Source organism: Palaemon carinicauda, chromosome 41 (genome assembly GCF_036898095.1).
Source record: "Palaemon carinicauda isolate YSFRI2023 chromosome 41, ASM3689809v2, whole genome shotgun sequence".
Lineage (NCBI taxonomy): Eukaryota > Metazoa > Arthropoda > Malacostraca > Decapoda > Palaemonidae > Palaemon > Palaemon carinicauda.
In genome coordinates this window covers 21,307,109-21,319,189 of record NC_090765.1, presented here as the reverse complement: position 1 = coordinate 21,319,189, position 12,081 = coordinate 21,307,109, and the positions used below count along the sequence as shown (strand labels likewise).

At 47.3% G+C, this 12,081-nt stretch overlaps 1 protein-coding gene across 3 annotated transcripts in view; it reads left to right on the top strand.

Annotated features, from left to right (window-relative positions):
- LOC137632295 (cyclin-T-like) overlaps nucleotides 1–12,081 on the top strand; it is a 42,802-nt gene that overhangs the window by 9,839 nt on the left and 20,882 nt on the right. For all 3 annotated transcript variants that reach the window (XM_068364203.1, XM_068364204.1, XM_068364202.1), the window contains one exon: nucleotides 3,399–3,522. In XM_068364203.1, the coding sequence (XP_068220304.1) occupies nucleotides 3,399–3,522 (124 nt within the window). The remainder of the gene's footprint in view (nucleotides 1–3,398; nucleotides 3,523–12,081) is intronic.

The following is a 12,081-nucleotide window of genomic DNA, read 5'->3' as shown; positions in this document are numbered from 1 at the left end:
AAGCAGCTCTTCTAGGAGAAGGACACTCCAAAATCAAACCATTGTTCTCTAGTCTAGGGTAGTGTCATAACCTCTGTGCCATGGCCTTCCACTGTCTTGGGTTAGAGTTCTCTTGCTTGAGGGTACACTCGGCACACTTCTATCTAATTTTTCTACCTCTTGTTTTGTTAAAGTTTTTATAGTTTTTATAGGAAATATTTATTTTAATGTTACTATACTTAAAATATTTTATTTTTCTTTATTTCCTTTCCTCACTGGGCTATTTTCCCTGTTGGAGCCCCTGGGCTTATAGCATCCTGCTTTTCCAACTAGGGTTGTAGCTTAGCATTTAATAATAATAATAATAACCAGAGAGAATGATCAAATGTAGTACTGTCTGGCCAGTCAAAGGACCCCATAACACTCTAGCAGTAGTATCTCAACGGGCAGCAAGTGCCCTGGCCAACTTACTACTTACATGAGAAGATAAGGTGGCAGTATCAAGGGACAAAGGATGGTAAACGTCATCAAACACATATACGGCCTCCCATTCACTGGCTCTCGTCCTTCCTTCTCACAATGCGATGATATGGTAGTCTTATGAACCAAACTCTTAGAAAGGCCTCAATCTGCAGTTGAAATTTCAGGAGATGCTAGACAAGACCGTGCCACAAGTGATCCTGTGTGAGTTTCCAGGATTTGATAGTGTGTTCATCGGGAAGCACAATTTTATGTTCTCACTGGACCTGAGAAATGCATACTTCCCGGTCCATCAATCTTCCAGGAAATTCCTCCGCTTCATCCTTAAGAGGTCTTTCAATTCTAAGTCCTGTGTATTGGACTGTCAGCCATCTTCCCCAAGTGTTTACACAAGTCTCAGCTTGGGTAGGCTATTATCGTTAGAGAAACTCATCTCACAAAGCCATCTACATTTGTTGGTGTCTGGGGAGACCCTGGTCACCAATTAGTGACACACCCCCATTATCTAGTTCTAGTAAGACAGGGCCAATATAAACTGGTGGACGAGGAATGAGAATCTCATGTAAGGGACTCCTTTGCAATGTCCTCCCACATCGGTGGGTGTGTGTGTGTGTGTGGGTTTTTTTTTTTTTAGGATTCTTTGAAAAAAAGGCTAGGGCCTTTCATTCAAGTGATCCAATTCATCACAGGTTACTGTTGACACCAATCTGCTGGAACTGAAGGCAGCTCTCTTAGTGCCGCATTCATTTCAGGATCATTGATGAGTGACATTACCATAGTTGCATATATTAACAAAAAGGAGATACTGTTTCACAGCACCTCTGCGAGTTGGCAATGCAGGTTCATGAGTGGACACTGAACATTGCAGTAGAATTGCCAGTGAGGTTCAATCCCAGCAAAAAGAATGTGATTGCCAACAATCCAAGTCACCAGGGACATTGGGGTGAAGTAGAGTAATCCTGTTATCCTGAAGTGGCGAGGTGCCAATTGCTTTTGTGGGGTTCCTCATAGGTTGACATGTTCAGGACGAGACTCGACAAAAAGCTCTCAATTTACTCAATTTAGTGCTCGTCAGTTCCTGATTAGGCACCAGCTGTAGAGGATGCCTTTCAACATCTGTAGTACGCCTCAACTTTTATATGTGATATTCGTATGTTTGGCCTGATTTGAAAGATAGTAAACAAGATTGATGACTACCACATAAATCAACATGACATTATTATTCCCCTAGTGGTCTCAGGCAGTAGCCGGGCCTTCTGATGCTTTTGACAGTTTCCAAGACAATATTGATCCAACTTGGTTTACCAGCGTCATTCAACTGATTTTTGACTTCTTTGTTTTTCTGTAAAGAGAAGCTGCTCTCCATTTTAAGGGTGAAAGGCTCTCATGGCTCTGAGGCAAATTTTTAGACTGAATAGCATAGATCTTTCCTCTTAGTGGGAATTATCAATGTGTATGAAAGTTTCTAGTAAAGTCCTGCCTTCTGAGAGAATTCAAGCCCCCTAGCTTGGTACTTGACCAGAGTTCTAAGGTCCCTGAAATTGCCCATTTTGAAATTTCAAGGCAGTCATCCGACCAGGACTTGACTCTCAAGATTGTCTTCTTACTGGCCCACTTTAACAAAAAGAATAGACAAGCTACAAGGTATATTGTATTTAGTTGGTCAGTCTTAGGAGTGGAGATAGGTTTTGCTTACTTTTGTTCCCAAGTGTGTTGCAAAAAATCATAAGAGAGGTCCTAAGTTCAAGTCTTTCTCCTCCTCCCTAACGAAAGCAACCAACAATTCAGATGATTTAAGTTTCTACCGGAAACAGATTCAACCCTTGTGACCACAGCTACAGAAACACTTCACTAGCTCTGATAGGATCTAAATGAAGATCTCCAGAAACACCATTTCCTTCGGGCTTCAAGAGATGATTAACATAACACAAGCCCAAGCTCGTGGTCACGAGGTCAGAGGAGTAGGTGCCATGTTAGCCTTTAAGAAAAACCTGTCAGTGGGCCAAGTCGTGATGGCCAGAGTTGGGAAATGCCAGATGGTTTTCATGGCCCACTTTTTACTAGAAGCACCACCCAGAAGTTACGCAATATGTTTTTTTTAGTACCTGTGGTAGATGGTAGCCTCTCAGTAGGTGAGTAATCTTACAGGACAAAAAGCTTCCCATCTAAGATGGTGGTTGCAACATTAGTCTAGGATGAAAGTAAGAACCTCTGGACATTTTTCCTTTTCTCCTCCCTTGGAGTGCATTACTGTAGTCAAAATGTTAGTCGCTTGATCGAACCTTGATGCAGGTAAGCTACCATATTGAATAACTATCTTATTTTAGGTTAAGATGAAAGTTTTCCCTTATCCTCCAGACTATGGGGAATGGGGGGTGATAATGAAAACTCACATCTTAACTTTAGCTGTACATTACAGACAACACATCCCTCGCAAATATAGGTGCCTCTCTGTCTGCCTGTCTAATAACAGAAACCAAACATATCACCTAAAATTCAGTCATAGGCAGTGGCTTGGAGTCAACACTCTTACAACTCCTAAGATCCGACTGTTCTGACATCCTGTGTTACCGCCCACTTTATGATAAGTCTTATTAATATAAAAGAAAATGGTTTGTATACGAGTAGGAACAAATCACAAAGTAGTTTGTAATTGTTCTAATGATACAAACCAGAGTCCTTTTACGTTCTACTTCTCGCCTCATCCAACCCACAAGTCTTAGGTGAAGGTCAAAGTGGTTAATCAGTCTGGGGTCCACTTCCCGTGCTACACCTCAATAACTGCTGTCACCTCATAGATTTGAACAACCGAGTTTCTAGATTCACTGTAATCATACTTCTATTAAAGGATTCGGGTTTTTATAGTTGGGAAAATTAAAAATTACATTTAAAAAGTTGTGTTTTTTGTATTTGTAATCATTTTATTTTTATTTTGCCAGATTTATTTAGAAAAAGCCCAGGAGTTGGTGGTCAACGAGAATATTTTGCTGCAAACATTGGGCTTTGACGTCGCAATAGACCACCCTCATTCCCACGTGGTCAGATGTTGTCAGCTCGTTCGCGGTAAGTATCAAATCTAAGAACTCAGGGTCACCCGAGAAGGCTAATTTATGTTGGCAATGCCTGAGAAGTTACTGCTGTACAGTACTTCAGTGTGTACATCAGTGCTAAGATGGGCTATAAGCATGATTCACTGTGAAAAAATGATGCCATCTTTGCAATTATGCTGTTGTCATTAATAGATTACTGCCATTTTCCCATGGGCTTTTCTATTATGAAATCATTATATCCAGTGTCAATTCTTTTAGGTAATTTTTAGTTGTATGGTTTCTTAAATCTTGGAGAGTTTTTTAGATGTTTACCTTAATGCTAATAACAGAAAACACTATTTGAATTGTACATACTGTACATACATACATACATACATATACCAAGGCACTTCCTCCAATGTTGGGGGTTAGCCAACAAACAAATGAAACAAAAAAGGGGACCTCTCCTCTTTACATTCCTTCCAGCCTGACAAGGGACTCAACTGAGTTTGGCTGGTACTGCTAGGGTGCCACAGCCCACCATCCCCCATTATCCACCACAGATGAAGCTTCATAACGCTGAATCCCCTACTGCCTCTTCCTCTGCGGTCATCCCAGGCACCGGAGGAAGCTCGCCATTCATTCCTATTTCTACCACGCTCTCTTGCCCCTTTCACATCTATCCTCCTATCACCCAGAGCTTTCTTCACTCCATCCATCCACCCAAACCTTGGCCTTCCTCTTGTACTTCTCCCATCAACTCCTGCATTTATCACCTTCTTTAACAGACACCCATTTTCCATTATCTCAACATGGCCAAACCACCTCAACACATTCACATCCACTCTAGCTGCTAACTCATTTCTTACACGCGTTCTCACCCTCACTACAATTCATATCCACTCTAGCTGCTAACTCATTTCTTACACGCGTTCTCACCCTCATTACTTCGTTCCTAACCCTATCTACTCGAGATACACCAGCCATACTCCTTAGACACTTCATCTTGAACACATTCAATTTCTGTCTCCGTCACTTTCATTCCCCACAACTCCGATACATACATTACAGTTGGTACAATCACTTTCTCATACAGAACTCTCTTTACATTCATGCCCAACCCTCTATTTTTTACTACTCCCTTAACTGCCCCCAACACTTTGCAACCTCCATTCACTCTCTGATGTACATCTTCTTCCACTCCACCATTTGCTGCAACAACAGACCCCAAGTAGTTGAACTGATCCACCTCCTCAAGTAACTCTCCATTCAACATGACATTCAACCTTGCACCACCTTCCCTTCCCGTACATTTCATAACCTTACTCTTACCTACATTAACTTCAACTTCCTTCTCTCACACACCCTTCCAAATGCTGTCACTTATCGGCCAAACTTCTCTTCTGTGTCTGCAACCAGTACAGTAACATCCGCAAACAACAACTGATTTACCTCCCATTCATGGTCATTCTTGTCTACCAGTTTTAATCCTCGTCCAAGCACTCGAGCATTCACCTCTCTCACGACTCCATCAACATACAAGTTAAACAACCACGGTGACATCACACATCCCTGTCTCAGCCCCACTCTCACCGGAAGCCAATCACTCACTTCATTTCCTATTCTAACACATGCTTTACTACCTTTGTAGAAACTTATCACTGCTTGCAACAACCTTCCACCAACTCCATATAACCTCATCACATTCCACATTGCTTCCCTATCAACTCTATCATACGCTTTCTCCAGATCCATAAACGCAACATACACATCCTTACCTTTTGCTAAATATTTCTCGCATATCTGCCTAACTGTAAAAATCTGATTCATACAACCCCTACCTCTTCTAAAACCACCCTGTACTTCTAAGATTGCATTCTCTGTTTTATCCTTAATTGTATTAATCATTACTCTACCATACACTTTTCCAACTACACTCAACAAAGTAATACCTCTTGAATTACAACATATATATAAAGATTATTGTATCAGATTCCCATCCTTGAAATTCTCGTATACAGTATTTCCATAGATGATATTCATTATTATTATTATCATCAATTGCTAAGCTACAACCCATGTTGGAAAAGCACAATGCTATAAGCTCAGGGGCTCCAACAGGGAAGATAGCCCAGTGAGGAAAGGAAACAAGGAAAAAATAAATCTTGAAGAAGAGTAACAACATTAAAATAAATATCTCCTTTATAAACTATAAATACTTTAACAAAACAAGAGGAAGAAAAATTGATAGAATAGTGTGCCCGAGTGTACCCTCAAGCAAGAGAACTCCAACCCAAGGCAGTGGAAGACCATGGTACAGAGGCTAGGGCACCACCCAAGACTAGAGAACAATGGTTTGATTTTGGAGTGTCCTTCTCCTAGAAGAGCTGCTTACCATAGCTAAAGAGTCCCTTCTACCCTTACCAAGAGGAAAGTGGCCACTGAACAATTACAAAGCAGATACCCCTTGAGTGAAGAAGAATGGTTTGGTAATCTTAGTGTTGTCAAGTGTATGAGTAGAGAAGAGAATATTTAAAGAATATGCCAGACTATTCCATGTACGTGTGTGTAGGCAAAGGGAAAATGAACCGTAACCAGAGAGAAGGATCCAGCGTAGTACTGTCTGGCGAGTCAAAAGACCCCATAACTCTCTAGCGGTAGTATCTCAATGGGTGGCTGGTGCCCTGGCAAACCTACTACCTACTTCATCAAGTTTCAGATATTTTGGTTTTATATTTGTTATTGTAATCCGAGTACATCACTAAATTTCTCTGTACTGTTTATATGTCAAGGGTGTATTATTTCTATTCTGGTAATGGCTAAAAATCTCTCCAAGTATGTAAGAAGGCCGTCTCATCGTGATTGATATATTTAGTCATAGGTTTCTGCTATTTTCCTGATTAAGGAAGAAATATTTTACAAAATCTATGAAGTACAGTACATGTCATATATCAAATAAAGGTATTGCCATATTTGAAATTAGGTGCCCTAATATTAATAGTGTCATTATCAGTTAAATGAAAATTTTTTGTACTGTAGTTTGATGGCATTTAATTTAATTTCCAAAATATATTTATTTAACCTAGAAGGAAATGTTTTCCTTTAAATTGAGTTTGTTCCAACACGGAGTACTTACCTCGAACTACTTTCTTAGGAGTATCTGGGATCTCCTCCCCAACCGACCAGAATTTTGTGTAGTTTACCCTAATCCCGTTTTCTATGCGGGGTAACCTCTGGCGGAGTGATACGCGCCCAGAGACGACCCAGGGTCAGAGTGCATGCTTGCTCAGGTCTCGATCTCCAGTAAGTTTCTGGTCGCGTCGCGTATAACATCCCGACGCTCTCTCTTACCCAGTGCGACCCTTTATGTCCCCGACCCCCTTTGTGTCTCATGCGGTTCCCACGTGGTCCCTTTGTGCTCTTCCTTATCCTTTTCCCTCTGTGTTCCTGCATCTTGCGGTGTCTTACTAGTGCGTTATGGAGCATCCCTATCGTTGCCCTGGGTCTATGGCCGGTAAATCGTGTGGCGCCTTCCTCTCTAAGCCTGAAGTTGACCCGCACTCCTTATTCTTCGCGTAGGGGCAGTATGTGTTCCCCTACAGCCACGTGTTCGGGGTGCGAGTCCTGGAACGAGGTGCAGTGGGTGCGCTACGGCACCAAGAAGAAGATGATCTCTAGACGTTCACCCAGGAAACCGAGCGTCTCTTCGCCTCTCGCCTCGCCCGGCGTCTTCGGACAGAGTCTCTCTGCCACCTTCCCCTACCCAGTGTAGGGGTCGAGGTAAGTCTGTTGTGGGGAAGAGGCCTGTGGCCCTTCCCCAGGAGTCTGATTTACCTGACAGTGGGATTGTGTCTTCGATCCAGGCAAGTGGGGGGCCTGAGAGAGGGACGGGATTTTGTTCGGGGGACGGAGCCCTGGTGTAAGCAGGGCCCGTCTTGTCGGACGATCCTATGTGGGGTAAAACTGCGGCAGCCTCTTCTCCCGCCTCTTGGGCAGGTTTTTCAGGTGGTTCAGCAGCCGAGGGTGCCGCCAAGAAGGAAGACTCGCCGCCGTCAGACCCCCTTGCGTGGGCGCCTCCGAAGACGCCCTTCAGTATGAGATCTGGGTCCCCAGCGGGGAGCTCTCCCACTCCCCTCCAGTGCCTTCAGCTACGTTCTCGTCCGTCTTCCTGGAGCCTTCGTCGCCGACGGGATACCATGTGGACCCACCATCAATGAGGCGCGACTCAGGCCCTTCAGTGAGGTCTTACAGGTCTTCGGGGTCCTCGGTCGAGCCCTACTCCTACTCATCGGAAGATAGAGCTCGAGGGACCATAGGAGACGGCTAGATAGGTTCCGCAGGAGACGGTCTCGCTCACGTTCAAGATCCCGCCACGTGGGAGGCTGTCGTCTCTTCAGGCCCCAATGGACAGGCATAAGTCCGCGAAGGTTCCGACTCCATCCGCCCAGCGGAGAGAGTCGCCCCTTCGGTCTGGGAGCCGCGTCCCGGTCTCAAAATCTACAACGAATCGTCTGAAACGAGAGAGACTCCTTCCCTCGACGGGCAAGCCCGTAGACCCCTGGTCCGCCGGAAGAAGAGAAAAATCCAGGACGGAGGCCTTCGTCCCTGCGGCGATGCCCGTCCTACACCCTGAACCGCAGAGACTGGACCACTCCAGGAAGATGCCTCCTCCCCGCGTGGCTCCCCCTGTCGGAGGTCCTCCGTCACAAGCACTGGAGCGGCCGACGGAGAATGTAGAGGACGGTGTAGAAGGTTCGGCAACAGAATTTTCGGCTTACAGGAGGGTGATAGGCCTCATTAGGCGTCGCCACAGGCTGAACGAAACTGGGCCCTCTACTGACGAAGTCTGACTCTCGAGCCTCAGCGGGCTGGTGGATTCACCTGTGCAATAGAGGCCCTCGCTAGCCCTCCCTTTGGCTAGGGATGTTAGGCTGGGTATGGCGCACGTTGACAAGATCGTGGCCAACCACGCGGAAGCTCCCAAGAGCCAGAGCGCCTCCAAACTTTTCCAGGGCCTGAAGACACAGAGCCGGTTCTACCTTCCTGAAGGACACCGCGCGGGTCCCTTTACGGTGGAGCCAGCAGTCGCCATCCTGGGACAAGGAGCGGCAGAGGAGAGGGCTACCACTGCCCCGGTTTGTTTTTCCCTTGCGGAAACGTCCATGATGGAGGAGCTGGCCAAGGACCTGGTGCACGTGTCATCGTGGCTGGATTGGTGGGCCTCCACGCTGGTGGGGTTCCAACCCTTGCACGACCTCGCAATCCCGGAGAATCAGGCCTTGCTGAAGGAGCTGATTAGCTCGGGAGGTAAGGCCCTGAAGTTCCTCTCCTACCAATCCATCGCGCAGGCTGCCAATTGAATACTGCGGAAGAGGGACACTGCTCAACAAGCTCGTCAGGAGTCTCCCTGACAGAGAAGCGAGGTCCCTGAGGAGCCTGCCACTGTGGGACGACTCAGTGTTCCCCCTGGAGGCGGTGGAGGAGACAGTAGAGAGGGTTAGGCAGCTAAAGGATGCGGGAGAACCCAGACCCCCTCCAGCGAGAAGACCTGCCCATAGAAGGACACCCTCCGACGTCTCTCTCGCACCTCACCTAGCCAGGCCAGGAGAGACGCCCCTATTACGTCCTGGCAGCAACCTACGCAGCCCTCCTGTTGAGGAACGCCGGCTACGCAGTCAGCCTTCAGGCCTTCCTATTCGGCCGCCAGAAGAGGTCGTTGAGGCCACGCCTCTCGAAGGAGATAGGGAGAGAGGCCCCCTACTCCTGCCGAAGCCTCAGGTGGGGGATTGTTTCAAACATTCTTAGCAAGCAAGGCGAGACCACGGATCGGATCTGTGGACCACAACAGTTCTGAAAGAAGGGTACAGGTTGCCCTTTCTGGCGGACCCCCCACCTCTGATACCAGATTTGCAGGCGGAATGGTTGGCACCGAAAGACCCCTTGAGAAGGACGGCCCTACAAGAAGAGGTCTCTGCAATGCTGGTGAAAGGGGCAATAGAATCAGTCAAGAACCTGGGTCCAGGGTTCTACAGCAGACTCTTCCTGGTGGAGAAAGCGACCGGGGGCTGGAGACCAGTCATAGACTTCTCAGCCCTCAACAGGTTCGTGTGCAAGACCGACTTCAAGATGGACACTCCGAAGTCGGTCTTAGTGACCTTGAGGGAGGGAGACTTCATGATGTCTATAGACCTCAAGGACGCATACTTTCAGATCCCTGTTCACCTCTCCAGCAGGAAGTACCTAAGGGTAAAATGGGGTACCCAAACGTTGCAGTGCAAGACCCTCTGCTTCGGTCTGTCTACAGCCCCTCAGGTCTTCACGAGGGTCTTCCCAACAGTCTCAGCCTGGGCACACGAACAGGGCATCCGCCTGATTCGGTACCTGGACGACTGGTTGTCGCTTTCAGCCTCAGGGGAAGTACTGAGGGAGCAAGGCGCGAAACTCCTGCAGTTCTGCAACGTCCTGGGTATCATCATCAACCTGGAGAAGTCTCAACTGATACCCTCCACCAGGATGACCTACCTCGGGATGCTCCTGGACTCCCGGTTGGCGAGAGCCTTCCCTGCCGCGGAGAGACAGGACATCTTGGACCAGATCCTACGGCCCTTCCTGTCGGACCAGCCCAGGAGAGCCAAGGACTGGCAGAGACTGATAGGCCACCTTGTGTCGTTAGAGAAGCTAGTCCCACAGGGGAGACTCAAACTCAGGGAAGTACAATGGAACCTGAAGGAGACCTGGAACCAGAGAGACTCCCCGCCCAAGGTGGTCCAGATGTCCCCGGAGACAAAGGAGGTCCTAGAGTGGTGGCACGACAGATCGAACACCCTCAAGGGGATACCCTTCGCAGCCGACCCTCCAGAGATGCTCCTGTTCACGGATGCATCCAAGGAGGGTTGGGGTGCCCATCTCCTCAACAACACAGCAAGAGGAAGATGGTTAGCTGAAGAGAAGAACCTGCACATAAACGTACTAATAAAATATTAATTACTTCCATGTTTCTATAAGAAAATTTAATATTTTTTCCATGTTTCTAAACGAAAATTTTAATTTCTTCCATACATTTCTAAAATAAAATCTAAATATCTTCCATATTACACTAAAACTGAAACTATAACTATAACTAAAACTATAAATATAACGAAAACTAAAACTATATAAATAATGGCAGTATGAAGAGCGTGTCTATAGTTCGTTCATCGGCTCCGGGGAAACACCGTGGCACTGAGGTGGTGGCCTACATAAAGAAGCAATGACTGAAATCAAAGGAGCTGTGCGACCTCATGTTGGAGTTTCTGGAATGGGCCGAAATGGAGCAGATCAAGATCTCGGCCAGATTCATCCCAGGGAAGAGAAACGTCCTGGCCGACGGCCTCAGCAGAATGGGTCAAGTGGTAGGGTCCGAGTGGTCCTTTCACCTGGAAGTGGCCAAGACACTCATTCAGAAGTGGGGCTCGCCAGTGATAGACCTCTTCGCCACGAGACTGAACGCACAGCTCCCAGTGTTTTGTTCTTCTGTGCCAGATCCGGGGGCGGCGTTCGAGGACACCTTCCAACACCCTTGGGACAACCTCGACGTTTACGCCTTCCCTCCCTTCGGAATGCTCAGGCAAGTCCTCAACAGGGTGAGGCGAGCGGACAACCTGTGGATGACTAGTAGCGCCTTGGTGGCTGGAGAGAGAGTGGTTCGCGGATCTAAAGGAACTGGTTCGCCTTCCACCTTGGCCCCTTCTGGACAGACCAGACCTTCTCCGGCAACCGCACTTTCAAAGGTTCCACGAAAACCCTCGGTCCCTCTGCCTTCACGCGTGGAGGTTATCGAGCGTCTCCTGAGGAAGGAAGGGTATTCGGCGAAGACGGCAACAAGGATGTCAGGGTACCTGAGATGTTCGTCAGCCGCAGTATACCAGGCAAAATGGGCTACCTTCACGAAGCGGTGCGTCTTGAAGAACATCAAGCCGTTGCAGGTCTCCATCCCGGAGATAGCTGACTTCCTAGTCTATCTCAGGGACGAGGTGAACATGTCCATCCCAGCCATTAAAGGAGTCCAGGCTGCCCTGGGATAAGTCTTCCTCCTGAAGGGCGTCGATCTGGGTACCTCCAGACACCTCTCGATGCTTATCAAGAGCTTCGAGCAATCGTGAACCCCTCAGGCCGTTAGGGTGCCCCAGTGGGACATGGCTCGAGTCCTGAAGATGCTGTCTGAACCTCTTTTCGAACTCCTAAAGGACATCGTGGACAGAGAGCTCACCCTCAAGACAGTTTTTCTGTTAGTGATGGCATCAGCAAAACTGGTAGGGGAGATTTATGGACTGTCGTACGAGGTGTCACACTCGAAGGGTTGGCGTGAAGCTACCTTCAGGTTCGTACCATCCTTCGTGGCCAAGACCCAGAATCCAGCAGTCTGGGACCCCATGTTTGAAGGATTCTCGGTGCCGGCAATTCCTCATTCGAACAACCCGAGGGACTTGCTTCTGTTCCCTGTCAAAGCGGTACGGAAGTACTTAGAGAGGACAGCCAGACTTCGACCCGAAATCAAGAGTCTGTTCGTCTCCTCAGGATTAGTAAAGAAGCCAATCTCCAAGAATACAATCTC